Consider the following 24,682-nt stretch of genomic DNA (forward strand, 5'->3'; position numbering starts at 1 on the left):
AATTAACTGAGGCAGAAGCAGCCAGAGTCAAAAATGTCATCTGTTTCCTTTAAAGGTTTTTGGTTTTGTTTTTAAAGTATCTTACATTTTGAGTGGTGGGTCTGTCAGAGCCTGCTGCTTTGTCCTAGTAATATTTCTACATGACCCCAGCCAAGCCACTTTACCTTTCAAGACTCAAGCTCTTTTTTTTTTTTTTGCGGTAGGCGGGGCTCTCGCTGTTGTGGCCTCTCCCGTTGCGGAGCACAGGCTCCGGACGCGCAGGCTCAGCGGCCATGGCTCATGGGCCCAGCCGCTCTGCGGCACGTGGGATCCTCCCGGACCGGGGCACGAACCCGTGTCCCCTGCATCGGCAGGCGGACTCTCAACCACCGCGCCACCAGGGAAGCCCTCATGCTCTTTTTTTAAAAAAAAGTATAGATATTTTGAAGCAAATAAAATGTCGATGAAAGCACAGCAAGCTCTTTTCCTTTAAGGTTTCAAAGAAAACCCAAATCATTTGTCACAATCTGATCTGAGAACAGACTTCTTATTTGGGGGATGATTAAACCAGTAATAAGCTACCATCGTCACAATATTTTGCTATATTATCATCTGATTCCTATTCCTATAGCAATTCAGACATAACAATTCTTTAAAAAACAAAGAAAAATATCTTTAACTAGAATCTTCTCACTATTGAAGGGAAGTGGCATAAGTGTTACTGTCTTTTGCTTGGGTTGGAACACAACCTTCATTTGAGTTAGATGAATGGTAGAGAATAAAAAGAAAAGGGAGAAGTCAGGCAGAATGAGGAGGCCACCAGAGTAGATGGAACAAATTATTATAATTCCAGGGCACCATGATATCCTTCCTTGCAGAGGAAGCAGTTTATTAAATATACTAAGGAGAATCCTGCTTTGACATAACGTATCCTTTGGCGTCATCTCAGAGACAGTGAAGCATGGGTCTGCCTGCTGTGGAGTGCACTTTTTATGTTCTCATATATAACTATAGGCCCTGGTTACGCACCCATCCTGTGGAAAGATTGTTGACATCAGCTAAAGAAAATCTCACTGCCAATTGTCCACCCCCCTTGGTTCACATAACACTTTGTTCTACCACTATTTAGAACTTCTCACTGTTGTATTCTAGTAATTGGGTAAGGTATCTGCATCCCCTAAAGAGATTGTGAAGTTCTTGAGGGCTGGGATTATGTCATTAATTTTTTCTTTCTAGGGCCTACCATGTTGCCTAGCACCTAGAAGTACTCAATATATGTTTGTAAACTAGTGAAAGTATTGTCGCTAACCTTTGCAGAAGGGACGGCAAGAACAACTCCAGATGGCTGGAATCTCTACAAAGAATGGCAAACTCCTGGGAATTCCCTGGCAGTCCAGTGGTTAGGTCTTGGTGCTTTCACTTCCGTGGCCCAGGTTCAATCCCTGGCTGGGGAACTAAGATCAAGCCAGGCCGTGCGGCAAAAAAAAGAAAGAAAAAGCAAACTCCTTACCACCTCTGCTCCTCCAATAGGTGTAGAGCACTGATTCTCAAGTGTGGGCCCTCAGACCAGTACCATCTAACAGGTCACCAGGGGACCTATTAGAAATGCAAGTCTCTGGGCCGTTCTCACCTTCTGAGAAGGACCACATTCTGCCTATGGAATGTGTCTCTCTGCTTTCACTTTCAGGGATTCAAGAATCCCTCTTGAATTCTTTCCTGAGTGAAGCCAAGGACCCTCACTTGGCAGCCTGTCCCAGGAACTTGCCCAAGACCTGGGACATGACCATCCTCTTGTGCCCCATTTTCCTCCAACCTCTTTACAAAGCGTTATTAATAAATCTACTTTTTACCTATCAAAAAATGCAAATCTCTGGACATACTCCAAACCTACAGAATCAGAAACCTTGGGTCAGAGGCCCAGAAATCCGAATTTTAACAGGCTTTCCAGGTGATTCTGATGTACAATGACGTTTGAAAACCAAAAAGAGAAAGTTCAATGGCGCCTATGTCCTTTTTCTGGTTTAGCTTAGCAGCTCTATGACTAGCCATGGGAGAATCCATAAATCCTTCAAAACTCAGTCTTTATAGGGTATAACAAGAGAGTTGAAATGATGCCTGAGGACCCTCCTGGCCTAAAATTCTGGGAAAAGGCAGAAAGAAAGTAAATAAATATTCCAGTGACTAGACTCATTCATTCAATCAGCAAATATTTATGTACCAGGCAGTGTTCTGAGCATGGAATCAATGCATGACACAAAGTTACTCCTTTTTAATTAAAGTTGCAACATTTCAGACCACAAACTTTGACCTGTCTTCTGTCTACAAGATTCTCATACTGCATCTGTCATGCGATGTGAACTGGAAAACCGAGAAAATGATCCAGAGTTCTGACCAGCCCCTCCCCCAAATTACTTTGACTTTAATTCTTGAAAGCTTTTGTGTTTGCTTAAGGGCCTTCAGTACCAGTGTGTTAGAAGACAAGCGTGTGATAATAAATGCGATTATCAAAATAGACTATCTCTATGTTACTATGTTACTCTATGTTACTACTCTGTGTTACTATGTTACTCACGGCGCAAAGTTGCTTGCCCTTTTAGGAAACTGAATCCATCTAATTCTGTCTCCTCATCGATTCTCTCTTCTAGGCAGTTAGTCACCACCTGTACTGTTTGAGCAAATTTCTGTGTTGACCATTCCTCTTTCCTTTTGATCTGCCTCCCTCCCTCGCTGAACTCTCATATTCCCCACCACACAAACTCAGAGCACTTAGTGGGTTACTGCAAGGTGTTTTAGACTATTTACCGTATTTAGTAAGTTTAAATATCCTTTTAAGAAAGGACCCTTTAAGGGACTTCCCTGGTGGAGCAGTGGTTAAGAATCAGCCTGCCAATGCAGGGAACATGGGTTCGAGCCCTGGTCCGGGATCCCACATACCGCGGGGCAACTAAGCCCGTGCACCACAATTACTGAGCCTGCGCTCTAGAGCCCGTGAGCCACAACTACTGAAGCCCTCAAGACACAACAACTGAGGCTGCGTGCCACAACTACTAAAGCCCACGCGCCTAGAGCCCGTGCTCTGCAACAAGCCACCGCAATGAGAAGCCCATGCACCGTAACGAAGAGTAGCCCACGCTCGCCGCAGCTAGAGGAAGACCCAACGCAGCCAAAAATAAATAAATAAATAAATTTATTAAAAAGAAAAAAAAGGACCTCTTAAGAAAAAAACAAACCCTTGGGACTTACGTTGTGGTCCAGTGCTTAAAACTCCACGCTCCCAATGCAGAGGGGCCAAGCTCGATCCCTGGTCAGGGAACTAGATCTCACATGCATGCCACAACAAAGATCCCACGTGCCGCGACTAAGACCCGGCACAGCCGAGTAAATAAATAAATAAAACAAGGCAAGAAGAAACAAACCCAAAAGTCACCACACTTGGATACCTTTGACTCTCTGACTGGTTCATATTTCACTGCATTTGGAAGGACAGGAGATGGCGCCAGAAGGCAGCAGAACTTGGTTTTAGCAGGGTTTCAGCCAACCCCAGAGTGAGCAAAGGGCTAGAGGGAGAAGTAGGAATTAAAACAAAGGCGTCAGAGTTTGAGTAGCAACTGTGGGGGCGTTTTTTTATTTTAACATGTAGGGGTCCTCCTGACACTACTCCAAATCAGCCTGGTGACAACAGGAATATCCACAGTAAAGCCAAAGGTAAAAATAAAGGTAACTCCAATAAAAATTTTAAAAAATAAATAAATAAAGGCAAGTGCCTGGAGTTTGCCTCCTTTCCCCCTCTCTCCTAGATACCAGGGCCTTCGTCCTTTTGGGAAGCATGAGGGCCTGGAGGGACTGCTCACTCAGAAGTGGGAAGATGCTGATTTGGGGCTAAGACATCTTTGTGAAACATTATTCAGTTGTGTAGGCAAAATGCCAAAGCCCACCAGTAGTGAAACACTTCCCAGAAGGAATCACACACAAAACATTTTGAATTGAAACTTTAAAAATTAAAAAATTCATAGACAACCAGGAGGTGGCGCCTGGTAAGACACGTTACCTACCTTGGGAGGCTGCATCACAGCCCCAGACACTCCAGGGGAACTCTGTCCTGGCAGAGGTCATTCTGTCCGGGCCTCTTCTTTCCTACCTTGCAAAAGATGTCTCTGCTTTCTTTCTTTTTTCTGTTCCTCTGTGTTAACTGTCCTGATTCCCAGGAAGTATAATTTACACTTTAAGCCTTTTCTTCTTCTTAGATGGGATGAGTGGGGCTTTGGGGGAACATTGAAACATAAAACTTATCTGTAAGGGAAAAGTAATTTGGAGGGTGATGAAAGAATTAAAAAGGAAATGACATCTGCAAAATGGCTTTGCTTTGCAGATCAACCACAGTGGACAGAAAAGCATGGTAGGCTCCTGCCTCTGCAGGGGCTGATGATCTAGCAGATGCATTATTCTGTTCACTTGGCTTTTATCCTGCACCCTTATTTAGCCTCCGCTCCCTTTGTTTTGGCTATTTATTGCTACTTGGCAGAAGCAAGGAGGGCAGAAGGAGCTCAAACGGGTGCATCTTTCTGGCTGTGACTCCGGTGAAGGGTATCAGGAAAAAGAGATTTCAAAGTCTGGCCTGAAGTTATCTTTGGGTTTCACGTTCTGTAGTGAGGGATTTAGGATGTACATTCCAATCGGGATTTCCAGTCCCGTGGGGGAACAAACACCAGCCCACATTCCTGAGACTCGGCAGCCTCTATGCTCCACTTGCCCAGTTCTCTGGTGGCAGGTTTCACTCAGTCCCAAAAGTCCTGCCTCAGCCCTTTGTTGGACAGGAGGGAAGACCCTGGGCCCCTCTTCCACTCCAACAGGATCACATGGTCTCTCTCTGCTCCCTCCCCTCTCTTGCCCTGGAGTCCGCCTTTTTTCTGATGGTGGTAGTGATTGTTTCTAAGGTCACCCCGTCTCTCCTCCTGCCCTGGCCACCGTGCCAGGGGTCAGTGTCCTCTTTGGTGACAAAAGCCGCCCTAGATCTGGGCTCCCTGGGGAGGGAGATGGCTGGGCCTCACAGTTGGAGCCGCTGTCTCTCCAGGGTGTTGCTGCAGCCCCGCCCCCCGCTGGGCACACAAATGGGCTTTATTCAGCAAACAAAACCACCCCCCTCCCAGGCCACACAGGCACGTGGACCCAGCCTCACCGTGGGAAGCCGGTGGTGACAGGCGCAGGAGAAGGAGATCGCTCCAAACGAATTCCCTTTGCCTCACTTCTCTTCCTTATTTTCCACACCCCACGTTCTGGTCCTTGACTTCCTCCCCTCCACCCGCACCCTGAGTCTCCCAGCTCCTCGTTTACCTCTCTCCTAACTCTGCACTCTTCCTATTCCAGGGCACTCACATTCTGCAGGGCGTGGGGAACGGGTCCTCCCACCATCTGCCCTACACCATCCAGGGAGTTGCTCCTCAGAGGAGAAGCCAGATGGGGAATAAGAACCCCTGAGGGAGCTGGATGGGACCCCAGAGGATCGGACCCCCAAACCCTCCGTTCCTGCCCCCGCCCATTCCAGGGGACACCCTTCTCAACAGTGTCTGTGTGAATAGCAGAGGAAGGAAGAGCTCACCCCAGCTGCGCTCCTGAGCCAGGGCCAGGTCCCCTGCGAAACCCGCTGTGCTGCACTCTGAGCGAGGCCATCCTGCATGCTTAATCGGCTATTTAAGGAGCTGTTCGCCAACAACCCAGACAGTCCCCACTCCCCACGTACACCCGTCCAGAGCCACCTTAAAAGCGGGAGGCAATTGTGAAGTAGCTGGCCAGCAAGTGGAGTGAAGACTGCAGAGGGAGATAAAAAAGAGAGGGCAGAAAGAGAGGCAGAGAGAGATTTATCCTGGGAACCCGGAAACTCACGGTACCCCACTGAAAACCAAATCCCCTGGAAGCCCGCAGAGGCACAAAGAAAGCAAGAGAAAAAGATAAATACACTCAACTCCAGGAAACTTCTCTTCTCTCTCCCCCACCCCTCCGCCTCTCTCTCTCCCCTCCTCTCTTCCCCCCTCTCCCTGCCCTAGTCCTCTAGTCCCCAAACTCCCAGTACCTTGTGTTTCTTCCAGGGATACCATGTTGTTCTTCACGCTCCTGCTAGAGGTGATTTGGACCCTGGCTGCCAACGGGGGTAGGTACATCTGGATGTCTGTGTGTGTGTCTGTGTGTGCTGATGTACACATGTTGCCATGCATGCTTAATGGAGGAGGAGGAGTGTAAGAGGAAGCCTAGGGCTGGAATAATAGGCTCAGGGATGCAGGGGAAAAGACAGGACTGGGGAGGAGACCACTTTCCTTCTTTTCCCTTTGCCATTCCAGCCTTGCTGTTCGTGGGGTTGGGGGCAAACTAGCCTGGGTCAGGATGTGTACACACACTGCGGGAGTCACTTTGCAGGCTGCAAATTCTCTCCGGAGCTCGTTCCCCCACTGCCCTGGTCCCAGGCAACCCTCCTGGTCTTCTTTATCTACAAACTCATCCAATTAGGGAGCCAAAGAGGCCTGGAGTGAAAGGATAGAGGACTGATGGGGTGGGGGGAATACTCCTGCCTACTGCCAAACTCACACCCTGATCCCTGACTATGAACCTCATGGCCAAAGTCCCCTCTCGGTTCTATGGGGCGACTAATTTCCCGGTTTTTCCTGAAAGCTGTAGCAATAACAGTCAACACTCTTGGGCCCTTTACAATTTACACAGGACTTTCAGGAACTCCCAGGAGAGGAGGATGGACTCTTGAGGGGGAACAGGCCGAGGTGCTCCAGGAATGTCCCCAGAACCCCTAGCCCTCATTTTTGTGATCCCTGTGCCTAGCACATAGCAGGTGTGTAATTAAAATTTGTTGGAAGAACAGGATGAGGGGGGTATCTAGAGGGCAGAAGGGGAACACAAAGAAGATGATGGTGAGGGGCACCCAGCCGAGGAGAGTTGTAAATTGCACCTGAGGAGAAAGGAACCAATTGGGGAAAAGGAGGAAGAGATGTAAAACTACTGTGCTGAGGATTTGGTGGGAGGGGAAGGGCAAGGCTCTCAGCCTGCCCAGAACCAGGGAATTCGAGTTGTTGAAGTGTCCCACTGAGCTGGTGAGTGAGAGGCTGCCTCCAGCCCTCCCTTGCGCTGCTTTTCAGAATTGTCTGAACGAAGGGATGGGCCAGGAGAAGAGCCCAACGATGAGATCAAGGATATCTTAGAAGTCTGAGGGGTTTGTTTAAGGGAATAAGAGAGAGAGAGAGAGAGACAGGGAGGAAGTTAGAATTTTTCTCCAAAGTTTCTAGCAGTTTGAATAATGCAGAGACAACCCACAGGAAGGCCTCCCTTTCCCCTTGAAGCAGTTTGGCCCTGGGTGAGAGCTGGACCAGCAGGCCCCCGACCTTTTAGCTGGAGACAGGACTGCACGAGAGCCTGGCATGTGACCCAGCTGGCAGTGCCCTTTTCCACACACAACGCTTCACTTTCATCCTTGTCCCTGCCAGCCTGGCGGCCTGTGCCCACCCACTACCCTCAACGTGGAGTGGACCCTGCCCGATTCCCACCTTCCCCAGCCATCTGGGAATCTAGGGAGCAGAGGTTCCTGGTGATGGGGAAAGTTTCCTTTAGAGTTCCTGGGACCAGAGGAGGAACTTAAATGTTAATTCACAGCTCAGTGCCTTCTTTCGTGCAATGCTTCCAAGCAAAGGAATAATGGCCCTCTCCCCTCAGCAGCACTGCCCGCCCACGCTGAACTCCTTGCCCCTCTCTTTGTTCCAGTCCCTTTCTTCCAAACCCTACACCATCACCTCAGCCCCATCTTCTAAGAGTTAGATTGGCTTGGCAGAGGCTGTAGAAAAGTGAGGGTTGGGTATTTTGCACATTTGGATCCAGGTTAATTTTAGTCTCCTGGCTTTATCTCTTTTCATTTCTCCTCCCCCTTTACTCAGCGAGCACAAGCACAGCCTGGTTGGTGATTTTAAATAGGGCCCCCCCCCACCCTCGACCTTTCCACCGAGGTGTCCAGTTTCAGGGCTTCCTTTGGGAAGTGGTAGAGCAGAGGGAGGAGAAAGGGGGGCGGGGTGGAGGAGGGCCCTGCCCCAGGCTGCGCTGGCTGTAACTCAAATTATTCTACCTTGCAGGTCAACACTGGACATATGACGGTGAGAGCAGAACCCAAGGCCTACCGACACCCCTTTCCCACTGGGACCTCTTCACCTGGCGGGAAGACTTAGCCACGTGGGTTGGGAGGTTTCCTCCAGCTTCTCACCCTCGCTCCTTCCTTCCCCGACTCCCCATGCCCCAGCTTTCACATATATGATTCCTAGACGCTGTTCTAACAATCAAATCCCACACACCCTGATTCAGCAGAAAAACCAGTTATGTCCTCAGTCAATCTGTGCGGGAATGAGGGAGCTGGAGTGGAAAGGGAACTGGGTGGGGAAAGGCGCCATAAGCTTAGCTGCCAATTCTCCTCCTGGCTCGCTTTCTATCCTGATGGATCCTACCCCCACCTGAATCTGGAATTGGGACAGAGCTTGAGGTCAGGGGTGAGGAAGAGGTCGGCAGGACAGTTTGTGACCCTGGCAGAGGTGGAACCCGATTCCTTTGCGTTTCTGATTAATAACTTAAACCGAATTCCAGAGTCAATGCAAGGTCCAGTGCGAAAGCAAGAAGTGAATGATGGAAAGTCAGCAGATCTGAATCTTAAGGCCACCTGATAGGGGGGCCCCAAGGAGACCCTACCTCTCTAGGACCATTTCATTTCCCCAGTTTTCCTGCTCCTACTCAAATCCCACCTTTCTGGGTATGCGGGCTTTCTATCCATCCCCTCTTCCTCTCATTTAGCTTTCTTGTCTTCCAACAAGAAGACAAGTAAGTAAAAGCAACTGCTCCCCGTTCATCAGGAGAGCTGGGGAATCATCACCGCCTCTGCGTAGGTGAAGGGACTGCAGCAGCAAGTCCAGGAGGGGCTCCTTGCTCACCCAGCCCCGCACACCTGGGGGCTTCACCTGGGGTGGAGAGAAGTGCATTTCTGCCTCCACACGGGTAAAGCTGGGTGAAGGGTTGCTGAAGGGTGGTTAGGGGCTGGAGGACAGGACAGATGTCTGTGGTAACCCCCACCAGGTCCACATGGTCAAGACCACTGGCCAGCCTCTTACCCTGAGTGTGGAAGCAACGCCCAGTCCCCCATCAACATTCAGACAGGCAGTGTGACTTTTGACCCTGAGTTGCTACCTCTGCAGCCCCATGGATATGAAGAGCCTGGCACTGAGCCTTTGGACCTGCACAATAATGGCCACACAGGTAAAAAGACCAGGCCTCCAAGGAGATATAAGCTCCAGTTCCAATCTTAGGAGTCAGAAGTGAAGAAGCATTCTCCTAACTTCTAAATTCTCAGAAGGTTTCATCTGTAAATTTGGAGACATGAGAATGGGGATCAGGCTACTGTAGCCAAAGGTGGGAACTGAATGTGTAAGATCAAGTTTTATGGGTGGGTTAGCATCATAGCATTGACTAGATCTTTACGAGAAAAGCAGTGGCTAGGACTTCCAGCCAGTGGTCCAGTGGTTAAAACTCCAAGCTCCCACTGCAAGGGGGCATGGGTTTGATCCCTGGTCGGGGAACTAAGATCCCACATGCCACACGCAGGGCGCGGCCAAAAAGAAAAAAGAAAAGCAGTGGCCTATGGGAAGAAGTGGGTGATGTGCAGGGAGACAGAAAAGGCTGGCCAAATCTCCCCAAAGTGGTGGCAACCCAGGGGTGGGAACGTATCCACATTCGTCCACCAACCCTAACTCGCTCTCCTTCCCTCACAGTGCAACTCTCTCTGCCCCCAACCCTGTATCTGGAAGGACTTCCCCGAAAATACGTAGCTGCCCAGCTCCACCTGCACTGGGGTCAGAAAGGATCCCTGGGGGGGTCAGAGCACCAGATCAATGGCGAAGCCACAGCTGCAGAGGTACCAGGGAGCAAAGCCTGGATTAGGACACAGTGGTAGGCACTGTCGGTGCCAGGGGAAAGGAAGGATCTGGAAACTGGGGAAAGTCATACTTGGGGGAAAAGGGCAAACTTTGTGGGACAGATTTAGGGCGTGCTAGAGGTGGTGGTGGTGGCTAGGATAAAAGCTTTTGGGAGGGGGTGGTGGAGAAACATTAAATGATTCAATTCCCTCTCCCCTCCCTCAGCTCCACATCGTACATTATGATGCTGATTCCTACGAAAGCTTAAGTGAGGCTGCTCAGAGGCCTCAGGGCCTGGCTGTCTTGGGCATCCTCATTGAGGTCAGTGGCCCCCAATCCCTCCTTGGTCTCTCTCCACCTCCTCTGCATCCCTCAGTCCTATTTTGCCCATGTGTGCTGCTGGTCGCCCTCCCAAGACAAGTCAGCAACCCATTCTGGCTATTTATCCTATACACAAGTGTCTTACTCCAAACATGGACTCATCCCGAACTCTCTCACCCTTTCCTCCCCATACAGGTGGGTGAGACTAAGAATCCAGCTTATGAACACATTCTGAGTCACTTGCATGAAATCAGGCATAAAGGTGAGCCCTAAAAAGCTATCTTAAGACAAAGTAACATTAATTAGGCTTCAGGGAAATTTCTCAAAAAGGCCTGAGAGGCCTGGAACGAGGCAGTGAGTTGGGGCCGGAGGTAGGTAGGGTGTTCGCTTCTAGGAGCCCTGTCTAGGTAAGCGAGGGTGCAGTGAGAGGGAGATGAGTCCTAGTCTGTTCTTGCCCAGATCAGAAGACCTCAGTGCCTCCCTTCAACCTGAGAGAGTTGTTCCCCCCACTGCTGGCGCAGTACTTCCGTTACAATGGCTCGCTCACCACACCGCCCTGCTACCAGAGTGTGCTCTGGACGGTCTTCAGTCGAAGGGCCCAGATTTCAATAGGACAGGTGAGTGGTGGAGAGGTGAGACAGCAGACATAGCTGTAACCTCAAACCCTTTCCCACTCCCGAGAGCGAGTGCCACTTGTCCCTTAATCCCACTCTTCTACTTCTCAGCTGGAAAAGCTTCAAGAGACACTGTTCTCCACGGAAGAGGAGCCCTCTAAGCTCCTGGTACAGAACTACCGAGCCCCCCAGCCTCTCAATCAGCGAACGGTCTTTGCTTCTTTCATCCAAGGTAACTGTACAGGGCTCAGAAAAGGAGACGGGAAACTGGGGGACTCAATGGCAGGAACTAGGGAACCCCTGGGAAGGAAAAGAAGGCTAACAGGGGAAGGGATTTCCAGGACTTGCTTGGACTGGGAACCATGCCCCAACCCCGAGTACTGGCACAGTGTGCTACTCCCAACTGGGGTGGGGATCTAGTCTCACTGACCCAAGTTTTCTTCCCTTACAGTGGGATCCTTGTATACCACAGGTAAGACAGGCCTACCCATGTATCGAGGGGTGGAGTGCAGGGTAGGGTTCTCCTCAGTGAGTTAGGGAAAAGCTCAATATCTATGTTAGTCTTAGGCTGACACCTTCCACCTTTATCTCTCCCAGGTGAAATGCTGAGTCTGGGAGTGGGAATCCTGGTTGGCTGTCTCTGCCTTCTGCTGGCTGTTTATTTCATTGCTAGAAAGATTCGGTGAGTTCCTATTCTCCATTCCTCCAGTCTTTTCTTTGGCATTGAAAAGCATTCGCCTACTCCACCTCGAATCTGTTTCGCCTAGGACATTAGCCATTTCCACGAACCATTCTCCCTTTCAGGAAGAAGAGACTGGGAAACCGGAAAAGTGTGGTCTTCACCTCAGCACGAGCCACCGAGGCATAGACTCCTTCCCGGTCACCACAGATGGCTTCCCCTCGCCTATCAGGGAGCTTCTAAAGTGGGGTGCAGGGACTGGCCAGAAAATACTGTAGGAGTAGGCTGACATCCCTCCTTCCTCCAGACAGCCCCTACACAGAGGTATGGACAGGCTCTCATTCAAGGAAGAACAGAACCTTCAGCCTCTCAAAACACGTAGATAAGGACAGCCCTATGTTGACAATGCAGAGGGTGAACTGTGTTTAGTTGTAGGGGAAGCTGGGGATGTGCCCCAAAGTCCCCCACCCCCTCATCTCTGTATCCCTGTCCCGAGATATAGTACAAGATCTCCCCTTAGGAAAAAGGGTTGCTGCTGCTATGTTTTTTTCCCTCAATATATTAGGAAATTAAATTTGCCGACCCCGCCTCTGGCCTTACTTTGGGGGCTCTTGAGAATGGGAGAATTCCTTAATGCCTCAGATGGCAGAGGTGGGCAAAGGGTATGGAAAAGGACGAATGGGTGAGTAACTCCTTTTACCCCAATCCTGGAGAAGGGGAGATCCACTGCTGGAAAATGCTTAACCCAGAGCTTCTGACATGTTAGACCCCCAGCCCAGATTTCTGCCCTTGTATCGAAGCTATGCTTGGAGGGAACGAGAGGTTGCCAGGTTAGGAGGGAGGTTGGAAAAGAGACATGAGAGGGCAGAAACCTCAATCAACATGTTATCCCCTCCTTTTAAAGCCAAGTTCCCCCACAATTATAAAGTCCTTTTTATTGGTCAAAATCACAATCACCTTGATTAAAAGGATGGGATACGCCATCCTCAGCAGAAAATGATACAGTTTATAGAAAACCTCCCCGCCCCCCCCACATCCCCCAATTAAAAACTAGAAAAAAATCTGCCCTCCTTCCCTGCGATGTCACGGTAGGCTGACTCCCCCAGTGGCACTGCAGCTCTGGAGTGGGCCAGCTCCCCGCAGCACCCTCCAGTTCACCTTGGGGAGAGGAGGGATGCTGGTGGTCAAGGAGGTTGAAACATTAGTTCCAGTAATACCAGTTCCCAAACATGCACTTCTTCCTTTCCCCCAAAGCCTGGGACCAAGGGGAAAGCTGGATAGATATAAGCCCAGCCATAAGGAGCAATTTGAGGAGGGAAAATATAGTCCAAGGAGGTTAGGAGAATTAACACATACTTCCTCCCTCCTCCTGCTTCAAAAGAAAAAGGCAATTTGGGGGTCTTTATCACACCAGAAATGGTTCCCCTCAGACCTGAGAAAAAGACTTAAGATATCCAGTCTGGGGAGGGGGTACTGGGAAACTCAGAGCTCGTCTACCCTTGAACCTCCAATTGACTTCATCTCCACAGCAATGGCTAAACTAGGTCCCTTTTCTTGGCAACCTGCACTGTCCAGAACAGGAGATGGAGAAATACAGGGCGAGGAGATCAGGAGGGCACCCCAGGCCCAGGGGTCCCCCCCAAGGTTCCCTCAGTCCTCGGGTGGGATGCGCAGGGCAGAATACACCATCACCCGACTGTCCTCCTGCCGTCGGCCTGCAGAGGGGAATGGGGGTGAGTCTCGGGCAGGGTGAGAGCAGAGCACTGACACATGGGGAGTCCTGGACAACAAGGGGGGGGGTCCCCAGATGGTGGGGATAAGTGCAGATTCAAACCCACCAGTCACTGACTGGCTGAACCCAGACTGCTCCTGGTAAAGCCTAGAGACTAAAGGTCATGAGTGGACAAAGCAAAACCCTGAAGGTGGTGGAATAGACCGACGAGGAGACAGAGAATGGTGGGCAATGGACCCGGGCTAGGGCTGGGCTCAGTCACGGGCAGTGGGCAGGCAGGTGGGATCTGTCAGGCGATCAGTCCAGGTAGTCAGTCCTTACACGAGAGACTGCGCTGGATACTTCGGAAGGACCCTCCAGCTGTGATGAAGGCCCAGAGGCCCATGGAAACAGTGACTGCATAGATGGGCAGCAGGCTGGCCTCGTACCAGGGGTTCAGGAATGTCTGGGGATGGGGGAAAGAGTAGAAAAGAGGTTAGATTCTTCCTCTAATCCCCATATTCTCTTTGTGCCTTTGACCCAAATCTCCCCCAGGTATCTCACTCGAATCTCCCAGTCCTTCAGAACACCGATATCATCACAGTTAAGGGCATTTGTGATTTTTCAGCCCCCTCAGAGGTTTCTGCCACTCCTGCTCACCTCAGGCCATCTGCATTAGTTTGACTAATCCATTCAAACTCCTCCCTAGAGCATCCCCAGAGCAGGTTATACAATTGATGCTGAGGTGAGAGACGTCTAAAGACTCACCTTTCTGCCTCCTCCCAAGGTAAGTTTTTAAATGTTAAGAAGTGAGAATATATTTCCCCTCCATCCCACTCACCATTAAGTTCTTTTCTCTCTAACTCAGGCCCCTGTCCCCAACTCACCAGTCCCGATGTCAGTAGGTGACTCCCAACCACCAGGCCCAAAGCCCAGTACCGTCTCCTCTCACAGGCATCAAAGAACACAACTCCCCAAAAGGTATGGAGCAGGATAATGGCTGCTGTCAGAAAGGCTGCAGGGAGGGAGATGGGGATGAGATACATCCCTCATCTTCTCCCAGCCTCCTGAGATGTTGAGCCAAAGAAGTCTCCCAGGGAAGGCCAATAAATCAAATCAGGGTCAGGGATGAATGGGGCATGGAGGCAAGAAAGAAAGTGGACCTTACCTGAAGTCAAGAAGTAATAGGGTGAGTCTCCATGGATCCCAACCACACCTGGCCCAAGTGCATCGGCCAAAATATTGATAACAGAGAAGACACCACTGATGATACCGAAGGAAAGACCAGAAACTGGGGGGGAGGGAGGGCTTCATCAATGTCAAAGATCACTATAGCCTTATTACCAGTGATCCCTCCCCATTCCCAGTCCCAGTTCCCCCACACCTACTCTCCCTCCAGACCACCTCTCCTTGGAAGTCAGGTATGAAGAAAAACAAGAAGCCGCTTAGGACATGTGGATGTTTAGAGACTTCCCTGGGAGAGAGGAGTGTCCAACTCCCTCCTCCAGTCCCTCTCCCTTGGCTCACCATAGGCCATCTGGCGGATGGAGATGGGTGATCTTCCGTCCTCACTCAGCGATGCTAACCCCTCATCTGCCTTCCTGGGGTGGGGTGGGTGGGATAGGGGAAACATGAGGGAGGGCAGGAATCGCCTTCCCCTCTAATATCTTCCCTTAGTACCTCCTCGTTCAAACCACCACCCAGGGCTGCCCCACTTATAGTTCAGTCTTCTGCCCTTCTCCCCTCCAGACCACCCCAACTCCTTACTTAAGCAGCTTGTAGTAGGCAAAGCGGAACACCTCCTGTAGAAGGACAGAGACTGCAGCACCAAAAATCAGGAGGCCATACTGGAGTCGGGCATCCGACCGGTCGGTCACATGGACCAAGATGAACCAGACCACAGAGGCCAAGAGCAGGGAGACCAGCCAGAAAAATGCCCTGAGGAAAGACAAAGGCAATCAGACAAGCAAGGGTAGGGGGCAACCAGGGAAATCAAAGAGGGGAACCAACCAAGGCTGCAGCATAAAAAGTGGAAGTTAGACTTCCGGATTGTCCAGGGAGACAGGGAGGAGATAGGATAGGTGTCTCCACCAAGGGAGTTTGTAGGGATCTGAACGCAGGGAAAGGGTAAGAAATCTGATTAAAGAGTCTTCAGAATGATGAGAGCCAGAGTGTAGGAGGACAGGAGGGTGAGGTATCCATTCCTGGATACTCCCTTAAGGCCGGCCGAGGTCAGCACAGCCCCCTTCCAAGTCTTCGCCTTGGGCCTCCTCGGACGTCGCAGGAGGAGTATAGGAGGAATCTGTGCGATCTCTGGAAGGCGGAAACCAACTGCGGGAAAGGGCGAATCACCCAGATCCCTGACTCGACCCTCTCCAATCTTCACCTCCGACTTGTCTCCCCCTCTCAGGCTCCCAGCTCGCCCCAGTTCCTCCAGCCCCTTTTGGATCTCTCTCTTCGGCGTCCTCCCGCGTCTCCCCAACCCCTTAACTCACCCCGCGACCAAGATGATGACGCGAAGCGGGTCTCCTGCCACAGTGATCAAGAAAAGCGCAAAGGCCGGGCCGAAAGCGACGAAAGTGCATCCGAAAAACACTGCGGCCCCCATGGCTGGGCAGCTGGGGGCGAGGTGGGGGCCCGGCCAAGAGAGGCGAAGGGATGAAGCACGCCAGCCAGGGAGTCCGCGTGGGGTGGCGACGCGACCCCGTGAGGGGCGCGGTGCAATGTCACCCCGGACCCCCGGGAAGGCGGGGACACCGAAACCCCAGATACAGGTCGGCGCGACTTCCTCTACGGAAGCCGAGGAGGGGACAAACCCCTGCCGCGGCCCCATGGCCACCTCCCATCTAATCCCCACCCCCTGGAGGCCAATGGAGAACCCGCGGGGGCGGAGCTGCGGAGGCGGGGGCGTGGCTTCACGACGTGCTGGGAGTTGTAGTCCTGCCCTCCTCCTGGACCTCGGCCCTGGGAGTGGCTCCAAACGGTTAAACATGTGGGCTGGGCCCGAGCCCAGTTTCCTGGTTCGGTTCGACTTTGGTCGCTGTTCCCTTTCGGTATTTTATGGGGCAGGGTGGTAGCAATCCTACGCTTCTTGAAGAGCTGCAGAGGGGGGAAGATCCTGTTGGAACCTAAAGGACAAATACAAAGAAAGCACAGGATAGAGGGTGCAGGGAGATAGGGACGGGTATTGTTCTTACTTGAATGAGAGGAAATGAGCTAGAGCTACTGCCTAAGAGATGAAGGTTACACTTAAAAGTAGGAGCTCTTTGAACAGGCTAGTATAGGAAGCATGCAATACAGTGTATCGCTAATGAAGCCTTCATCCATAATGACAAGAGAATCAGAGGGAAGTAAAAGGAGCCTGGAGAGCAATGTTAGGAAGGTTAGAGGGGATTTTGAGTTAAAATCGGGAGTTGAAGTTGTTTGTAAAAAGCAATTCGAGCTATGGAGTTGGAAAATGACACCCCACCACCACTAGCCCGCAAAGTTACTCAGTTCTTTTTATGTCATACTTCCTCCATTTATTTTCTGAAAATGAACCTCAGTAGTGTCTTTTCCTCAGGATGGGGGAAGAGAAGGCGCAGAGGATGCATATTAGAGCAAAAGAAAGTTAAAGTATGAGAAGAGGGTATTGTATCCTCATTTGGATGCAGGTGGGGTTAGTCCTTAGGGAGGATGTTTGGGAAAAAGAGTACCAGGATGGGAAAGTGAGGGAAACTGGAATATTGTTCTTGAGAGAGTAATCAAAGTACCCAAAAAATCTATAGAAATTCTTCAGAGAGAACCAGGCTTACTTTCCTTCCTGGAAATGATTTATGGCAATGCATAGATGTACAGCCACATAAGAGTTTTCCATTTTTTTCCAGGAAATTCTGGAAAGGAGCTGAAGGAATAGATTATATAGATGTACGTGAGAAGTCACCATGCAAATCCTCCCCCAATAAGGTTAAGAGGGTGGGAACATCCTGGCCAGTGCTCAAGACTCTATTGTCTTGCTTCTGAGCATAGCAATCCAGAAGAGATAGGGATAAGACAACTCTTCTCATCTCTCCTTCGAGCTGTTACCACAGCATTTGCTGACTTAAGAACGGGAATCAAACCTATCTTGTTCATTGGTAGTTCCACAGAGACTTGCATAGTGTCTGACTCATAGTAGATGTTGAATGGATGTTTATTAACTCCCTTAAAAAAAAAATACCTGCATTCTTTTCTTATTCCCTTGCCTCTGAACCCTGAATTGCCTATCAGACTAGGCCTAGCACACTGTGCCTAGCACATACATTATGTTTGATGTTTCTAAATTGAATTGAATGAAAATGGGAAATATAAAAGCAGAGAGAAGGATAAGATGAACTCCACCCCTGTAGGCTAGAATGAAGGGAACATACCAAGTGACTGAAAGTGGGAGAAGGGGTGTGGCATATACAGCAGGGAAAGAGACTACCTGCTTCCTCCCTTTTCCCATCCTGTGTGCAGAAAGTTGAGAAAGAAGTGAGGTGAGATCAGTACTTAGCAGAGAGGAAGTAACTAGTCTTGACTGAAAGTTGTTTTTTTTTTGAAATCAGAAGCAATGCAGCAGGTGCTTGGAGAGCCAGACAATGATGTTGATATTGTTCCCATACTTCATAGTCCGAGACACGCAGAGAAGGGAGACTATTTTCAGTCTAGAAAAAATGTTCATCCCTTCCTAAGAATATTTTGACTGTGAAGAAAGAGATTGTGATGAAGCCTCAGAGAGAAGGGCAGCTCTGGATAGTGATAGTAAGTTAGGGACAGTGAGAGGGAGGGTGAGCTTTTTGTGAGGACTGGGAACAAGGAAGGAAAGTAGGTGAGAGGGGAAACTCCTTGGTAGGCTGGGGTTTTTGTTGTTGTTTGGTTTGGGTTTTGGCGGGGGGTTTTGTGGGTTGGTTTGTTTGTTTTGTTTTTCTGGAAGTGGCAGCAGGAGGCCTGAATGGATCTAGTCTAGAGCCAGAGGGTCTCAATGAACATGTTTCCATCAAAGTTCACTTTGCCTCTCTTGATCTGGGCAGCTGTGGCTGAGGACCGCACTGGTAGTAACTGATGGCCCAGTCAGTAAGCAAGTGGGCGGGGAATTCCCCCCCTGGGAGAAGATTGCTGCAGCTCCTTCCCTGCTTTGGAGGAGGGCAGAAGGCGGGGTAAGTTTGGTGGGAAACGCTGTAATTTCCTTTTTTACTTTCAAGGCACTAGTGCAGAATCCAGAATGGATGTCCTCTTTGTAGCCATCCTTGCTGTGCCACTCATCCTGGGTAAGTACACGTCTCTCTCTGAGCTTTTGAGCCAGGTCTTCTACCATAAATGGGGTGGGAGAAAAGAAAATGAGGAGAGGGCGGGAGGTGCAGTTCAATAAGGAGTGATAACACTTTCTCAACTGTGTTAGATGTCAGGGGCAGAGGGGAAACCTGGAAATTAGGGCCAGGAAAAGGGGAGGAGAGCATAGTCCTGTCAAAGAAGAGACAGCTGATGGGGATGGAGCCCCAGCCATGGGGAGGTCCTAACAAGAGTGAATTCAGCTCACCATAACCACAGAGTTGAACAAGATGAGAAGGACTAAAGTGAGAGTGGAGAGAGGTGGACTCTTTGAAGGTGGGGCAGTCTGAAACTAGCAAGGGAAGCCAGGATATCTTCTTTCCCAGCGAGTTGGAGAAAAACTTTGTATTAGTAAAGACACAGAAGGGGTGGCTTTTCGATAGTGAGTACTGTCTGCCTTCAGGGACAAGGTCCCAAAAGTAGCTTGGCTCCTTCCCTCCTTTGTTCTCAGTCTGCCAGGTGCTCTCATTGTTTCCTTTTCCTCCAGACTCTGTGTCATTGCTTGGGGTTAAGAGAGAGCATTCAAGGAGCTTAGGGAAATATTTAGCAGGAGGCCTAGAATTCCTGACCCAGTCAAGTCCAAGCCACATATTTTTAATCCTGGAAAGGAAGAAAAACTAATGCAGATGGATCATTTAGTCCAGCTGACTCATTTTAAGAAAGCAGATGTTAACTGGCTTGTTCAGAGATATTCTACTAGTTAGCATTGAAACTGGAACTAAAGCCCAAGTCCAAGAGACTGTGTGTGTGTGTTAGTTGTGGGAGACACTGATAAGAGAACATCTCTCACAAATACAGTAAGTCTAGAGCATACTGAGGAGTGGATTTGGAGGTCTTAATTTCTGGTGTCTCTCTGCTTCCTACCTTTTTAAGGCTTAGTTTGGGTTACAGTGTGTGAAGGGACCCGTTTTCTCTTCTGGGAGTTCCCGGATTGAAAGGGCACAGTGTAACAGGTCTCATCAGAGTTATGGAGCCCAGAAGACTGAGAAAGGTTTAGAGGTACAGAGGCAGGGAGATAGTAGAGTGGAGGCAGAAGGAAAGGAAACTGATAGAGCTGAGGTCAACGTCAGGTGTCCTTCTATTGCTAAGGAGTTCCAGATGCCCCCTGACCTCTAGTCCTTGTCCCCCTAGGACAAGAATATGAGGATGAAGAAGGACTGGAAGAGGATGACTATTATCAGGTGGTCTATTATTACACAGTCACCCCCAACTATGGTGAGTATGTATAAGGTTCTGACCCTTCGCAGGATGGAGAGAGGTTTGGGAGATGCTCAGTTCTGACACTTTGACGTTTCCTTTACAATGGTATAACTAGGTCAGAAAGAAATGTGGCTATGAGCAAAGACTATCAAGCTCATGATGTTATGTCTCAAACTAGTGATTTTCAAGCCTTTAGAAATTAGAAATTTTTCAAATTTGTACATGATTTTAGACACCAGATTGAAAATATAAATGCATACACATTCACAAACATTTTAACATCAAAAGTTCATTAGAATTATACCAGTAAATTTTACAACTTGAGCAAATTGAAGTATTCTGAACAGTTTCTTCCTCTTCTCATTTCCAGATCTAGTGCTACCTTTGTTACTACTAATTTTTTTTCTCCTCCCCAGATGACTTTGGTGCAAACTTCACTGTTGATTACTCTATGTTTGAGTCAGAGAACAGGCTGGTGAGTGATATCTACATGACCCTCTAGGAGGATCAGGATAGGTAACAGTTAAAAAGAAACTGGTCATTGTTGAAATGTAAGTGATGAACAGGAATAAAAATTAGTTAGGTGAAGTGAAACTAGGTAGTGAGCCCAAAACAAATTTGTTAACCACAGCTGGGGATGAAGCCAGAATGCAGTAGGTTTGCTAAGACACTGAAAGGGAGGAGCAATCCTTGAGTCAAGGGAAATGGTGAATGGGATGGGTACATAATCCATGCAAACATGAAGTAGGGAAGATCCCTGAGTTTAAGTCTTGGGGGATGGGAAGGGGGGAGAAGAGGTGGTGAAGGAGAAAAGAACTCTAAATAGAAAATCTGTGAGGATGTTGGATGGAGGCAGTGATAACTCTGTGTTTCCTAATCCTACTGAGGGCAGAACAAGTGGGATAAGGAGGTAATGGAAGCAGTAGAGACTACCATTAGTCGTGAAACAGACCCTGCAGACCATCAGAAGCCTGTAACAGAGAAACCAGTGACAATGGAACCAGTGAGTGGATTGGGGATAAGGGGGCGGGGGTGGGGGGAGACAGACAACCCTTACCCTGGATAGATCCCAGAGCTGGTGACGTGCAGCAGAGGGAGGCTTTGGTGGATGGGGGAGCCAAACAACTAGTACTACAATGCAGGGGTTCATCTCAGCTTGGCCATCATTTCTTTCACTGAGATTTAATACTAACCCGTATACAGAACACTGGGAAGATTTGGTGCAGTTAAATTTCAGTTGAATAGTATTTAATGTGTAAGTAACCTATGCCTAGAGCTGCTGCTGCTGCTGCTGCTGATGATGAAAAAGAAATCTGTGGTGTTGTTATTGTCCTCAAAGTATTCATAAAACTCAAGTTTACACTTATGAAACATTTAAAACAAAATGAAAAGATTTGTAACAATGTTAAATTGCATACACATTTGACAGCATATGACAAACAAGTGCTTTAGGCTGTGGAAGGAGAGAGACTAGCACAGGCTGAAGTTGTCTGGAAGACTTTTAGGAGGTAATTATGCTTGAAATACACTTTGAAGAATAGGTGAGCTTTTGGTTGGCAGGAAGTTATGAAAGGATGAAAGCAATTAGGGGGAAGAATAGTTATTCCAAGAGTGAAAGAGCTGCAGAGACAAGGGGGACAGAACAAGCAGGGTATGTTTAGTGGATGGAGTATGACTGAAGGAGAGGGTATATGGAAAGGAACAGTGGGAAATTAAGAAATAACATTTACAATGCTCCAAATATTTGCTTGATAATCTCACATATGGGAAGATAGGGCCAAATTACAGAGTCTAAAGTATCAGGGAAGGTTCAGACTTATAAGCAATAGGGAGCCTAGTAAGTTCTTCAGTGTGGTAAACACACAATGAAAGTGGTATTTTTGAAAAATGATTTATCTGGTTGTATGAAGGATGCAGTGGAGTGGAGAGAGACTCATGAGATTTGCATCATTCCAGAAACAATCCATTAAAGGTCTGGACTAGGGAAGTGGCATTTTGAATGGAGAGGAGAAAAATAAGAAACATTTTGGAGAAAATGCCTTGCTCCAGTGATAATTTCATATGGGCAATAAATGAGGAGAGAGTTAAAATAACTTAAAAGTTTTAAACATGGATATCTGGGAAAACGGTTGACCAAAATGGGAATTGTGGGAGATTAGAATGATTTAGGAGTGAAGTTATAAATTTGGTATTGGCCAAGCTGAATTTATAATGATAGCCCTATGAGGGTGTCGTAAAGGTAGCTGAATTAAGTCAGTGCTACAGTTCTAAGTGCCAAGTCACAGTCACAAAAGTAGAGCTCATTAGAGCCAGTACACACAGAAGACCAAATGGCCAATGACTGTGCCGGTAGTTAGTAGAAGAGGAATCAACAAAGGAAATGGAGACGAGCTGATTGGAGAGGTAGGCAGATAGCCAAATTTGTATTTTAAAGTCTAGAAGAGAAAGCTTAATACAATCAATCAAAAGCTACCAAGAGGCAAAGGAGAAGGAGGTGATTGATAATCACAGAGAAAGTAGTTTTAATTGAGTGGATGTAGCAAAAGCTAGATTTTGTGGTGTTAGAGCGGGAATACATTGTGAGGAAGTGGCGGGAGAGGAGAGACCAACCATCTGAGAAATCTGGTAATGCAAAAAGAGAAGCAACAGCTAGAAAGGGCAACAGGATCAAAGTGCAGTCTGAATATAGTTGAACACAGATGGGAAGATTTAGTAGAAATGGAAAGCTGATGCTTGACAAGGACAGATAAATATTTTAAAGTGTATAGTAGGCTCTCTTTAGATTGTAAACTCTGTGAGGACAGAACCACTGTCTTAATTATATTTATGTCCCCCCTATGGCACCTAGCACAGTGACTAGTATAGTGTCATGCACATAGCTTAAAAAACAAAACAAAAAACATCTCATTAAATTGAGTCAGGTCTCCCTGGTATGGTCAGGAATGGCTGAAAGGCACAGAGGAAAGGACTTCTTATAGTGATGGGGAGGAGGGCTGGATCTTTCTCTAAGCTCAGAGGAAAGAAGACAGAGATTGGTGTAAAGAGATGGTTATCCTTCCAGAGTGGGAGGTGGGCAGTAGGAAGGGTGACACTAGCCTACTATGAGGGGATGTCTGTATTTTAGCAGAGTCCAGATCTGAACAATGCTGTATCCAGTCTGCAGAGTCCTGGTGCACTCCTCCTGTCCTGGGCCCTCGTTCAGGGGGGGATGTATTTCATGTAGAAGGTGAGAGTGCAGCCATTGGCCTTGGGGGAGTCTGTGAAGCAATTTTACCAGTATCTCTGGCTAGTGTTTCCAGCCTGGTCAATTCTGTCTGAGCTGCTTAAAGAGGGATCACATATAGAAAAATCTTATCTAACTTTAAGGAGGTTTAGGAGATGTTGAGGCAAAGGCCTTTGTCATAAGAGTCATTACTCTTTCTGAACTGGGAGGATTTCAGGACCTCCTAGAGCAGAAGCAGGTGGAATGGAGAAGAAACTTCTCCAGGTTTCCAGTCTGCCTTGAGGAATCAAAGCTGGCCTGGTTTAAGGCTCTTCAGGTGCTAGAGGGCAAAATGGGAGGGGCCCTACAACCTGGCAGAGTCAAGAGGCAGAAGTGGGGGTGGTTCCCTAATGTAGGGGAGAGATGGTGGAAAGGGGGAAGGAAGAGAAACCTGTATTATAGGGAAGGAATTTAAGTTGGTAATCTAAATAACTATGGGCATGAAGGGTTTAGCAGAAGGAAGAAGTAAAGAGGGGAGGGGGACACATGTAGTGGATGTCATGGGGAAATCTAGCTCAAAATAAGAAATCTGGGGGGTTTCCATAGAGGTGGGAGGGGCTTCCTGAGTCCCCTGACCCTGTTTTTTTGTTTTTCCCTTTCTTCGTTGTTTTTTTTTTTGTTTTTTTTTTTTAGGAGAGGGAACACTGCTACGACTCATTGGATGGGGATTTGGGAAGAGGAGAGTGGAAGATTAAATAAATAAATGAAGTAATCTGGTTACTCTCTACTCCTTTATGAGGGTCAGTTCTAAAGCTGCAACACTGAAGAGAGCACCAGGATATAGGTGTGTGAAGGGTAGATTAGAAAGGGAGTTAGGCGACAGTAGAGTTAGAGGGAATTATTAGGGCTGTGAAAAAATAAACCCTGAAATTTTGGGAAGAATGGAGAAAAACACCCACAAACAACAGGTTTATTCACAGCCTATAATTCCCTCTAATTCTACTGTTTTGCTTTATCATATATGGTGTTGAGACAGTATATCTGGAGAAAGAAAGTTGACCCTTTTTATAAAATAAGCACATTGTTAAACATACGTAAAATATCAAAAACTACTTAGAATAGATTTTTAAAATTCACACCCTCCTCCCCTTATCTCCCCCCTCCAGCCCCTAACTATGTACCTTTTCAGTTAGTAATTAAGGCATTCGAGGACAAACTGTTTTTTTCTTTTTATAAATTTATTTATTTATTTTTGGCTGCTTTGGGTCTTTGTTGCTGCAGGCTTTCTCTAGTTGCGGCGAGCGGGTGCTATTCTTGGTTGCGGTGCGCGGGCTTCTCATAGCGGTGGCTTCTCTTGCTGTGGTGCACGGGCTCTAGAGTGGGCTTCAGTAGTTGTGGCTTGCGGGCTCTAGAGTGCAGGCTCAATAGTTGTGGTACATGGCCTTAGTTGCTCCGCAGCACGTGGGATCTTCCTCGACCAGGGCTCGAACCTGTGTCCCCTGCATCGGCAGTTGGATTCTTAACCACTGCGTCACCAGGGAAGCCCAGGGACAAACTTTAAAAAGAAAAAAATTTTTTTTTTCCTTTTATCCTTCGACCCTAAAAAGAACTGGGCTGCCCCCTTGCGGCCTCTTCGATGTTATAGCTTCAATCAGCCCACAATCCCTGGGTCCTGTCCCCTTCTCTCCACTGTGCTCTCAATACTGCAAG

General features: G+C 48.4%; 3 protein-coding genes across 4 annotated transcripts; 2 read left to right on the forward strand and 1 right to left on the reverse strand.

Moving 5' to 3' along the window:
- The first annotated feature begins 6,015 nt into the window (after window positions 1-6,015).
- On the forward strand, window positions 6,016-12,117 carry CA14 (carbonic anhydrase 14). Its single transcript, XM_027097612.1, has 11 exons — window positions 6,016-6,124; window positions 8,097-8,117; window positions 9,082-9,261; window positions 9,774-9,916; window positions 10,143-10,238; window positions 10,434-10,500; window positions 10,698-10,855; window positions 10,964-11,084; window positions 11,304-11,324; window positions 11,450-11,534; window positions 11,657-12,117. Exons 1-11 carry the CDS (start codon window positions 6,070-6,072, stop codon window positions 11,718-11,720), a joined length of 1,011 nt encoding a protein of 336 aa, XP_026953413.1. The 5' UTR covers window positions 6,016-6,069; the 3' UTR covers window positions 11,721-12,117.
- Window positions 12,118-12,446: 329 nt separating this feature from the next.
- On the reverse strand, window positions 12,447-16,240 carry APH1A (aph-1A gamma-secretase subunit). Its single transcript, XM_027097610.1, has 7 exons — window positions 15,738-16,240; window positions 15,010-15,180; window positions 14,770-14,843; window positions 14,411-14,533; window positions 14,130-14,257; window positions 13,585-13,708; window positions 12,447-13,246 (listed from the first exon to the last, which is right to left on the reverse strand). The coding sequence occupies exons 1-7, from the start codon at window positions 16,232-16,234 to the stop codon at window positions 13,182-13,184; spliced, it is 1,182 nt and encodes a 393-aa protein (XP_026953411.1). The 5' UTR covers window positions 16,235-16,240; the 3' UTR covers window positions 12,447-13,181.
- A 1,481-nt stretch (window positions 16,241-17,721) lies between these two features.
- CUNH1orf54 (chromosome unknown C1orf54 homolog) lies at window positions 17,722-24,272 on the forward strand. 2 transcript variants are annotated; one of them, XM_027097747.1, is made up of 7 exons: window positions 17,722-18,003; window positions 18,444-18,509; window positions 19,702-19,785; window positions 20,187-20,245; window positions 20,663-20,773; window positions 22,898-22,996; window positions 23,666-24,272. In XM_027097747.1, the coding sequence occupies exons 2-6, from the start codon at window positions 18,464-18,466 to the stop codon at window positions 22,991-22,993; spliced, it is 396 nt and encodes a 131-aa protein (XP_026953548.1). In that variant the 5' UTR covers window positions 17,722-18,003; window positions 18,444-18,463; the 3' UTR covers window positions 22,994-22,996; window positions 23,666-24,272. The 2 variants fall into 2 exon arrangements, with proteins under 2 accessions (XP_026953548.1, XP_026953547.1); XM_027097746.1 differs by having other exon boundaries at window positions 17,728-18,003; window positions 22,895-22,996; window positions 23,666-23,744.
- The last annotated feature ends 410 nt before the right edge of the window (window positions 24,273-24,682 follow it).

This window comes from Aethalodelphis obliquidens, unplaced genomic scaffold (assembly GCF_003676395.1).
Source record: "Aethalodelphis obliquidens isolate GAN/ISIS:26980383/991018 unplaced genomic scaffold, ASM367639v1 scaffold116, whole genome shotgun sequence".
Classification (NCBI taxonomy): domain Eukaryota; kingdom Metazoa; phylum Chordata; class Mammalia; order Artiodactyla; family Delphinidae; genus Aethalodelphis; species Aethalodelphis obliquidens.

Bases quoted from the DNA above. Each gene is read 5' to 3' on its own strand.
- CA14 (XM_027097612.1), top strand. From the start codon at position 6,070: ATGTTGTTCTTCACGCTCCTGCTAGAGGTGATTTGGACCCTGGCTGCC. The intron at 6,125-8,096 runs GTAGGTACATCT...TCTACCTTGCAG, and splicing joins GACCCTGGCTGCCAACGGGG to GTCAACACTGGACATATGAC. The intron at 10,239-10,433 runs GTCAGTGGCCCC...CTCCCCATACAG, and splicing joins TCTTGGGCATCCTCATTGAG to GTGGGTGAGACTAAGAATCC.
- APH1A (XM_027097610.1), bottom strand. From the start codon at position 16,234: ATGTTTAACCGTTTGGAGCCACTCCCAGGGCCGAGGTCCAGGAGGAGG. The intron at 14,534-14,769 runs GTGAGCCAAGGG...CCTCCCCCCCAG, and splicing joins CATCCGCCAGATGGCCTATG to TTTCTGGTCTTTCCTTCGGT. The intron at 14,258-14,410 runs GTAAGGTCCACT...CCCTCCCTGCAG, and splicing joins CTATTACTTCTTGACTTCAG to CCTTTCTGACAGCAGCCATT.
- CUNH1orf54 (XM_027097746.1), top strand. From the start codon at position 18,464: ATGGATGTCCTCTTTGTAGCCATCCTTGCTGTGCCACTCATCCTGG. The intron at 19,786-20,186 runs GTGAGTATGTAT...TCTCCTCCCCAG, and splicing joins CACAGTCACCCCCAACTATG to ATGACTTTGGTGCAAACTTC. The intron at 20,246-20,662 runs GTGAGTGATATC...TACTGAGGGCAG, and splicing joins TTGAGTCAGAGAACAGGCTG to AACAAGTGGGATAAGGAGGT.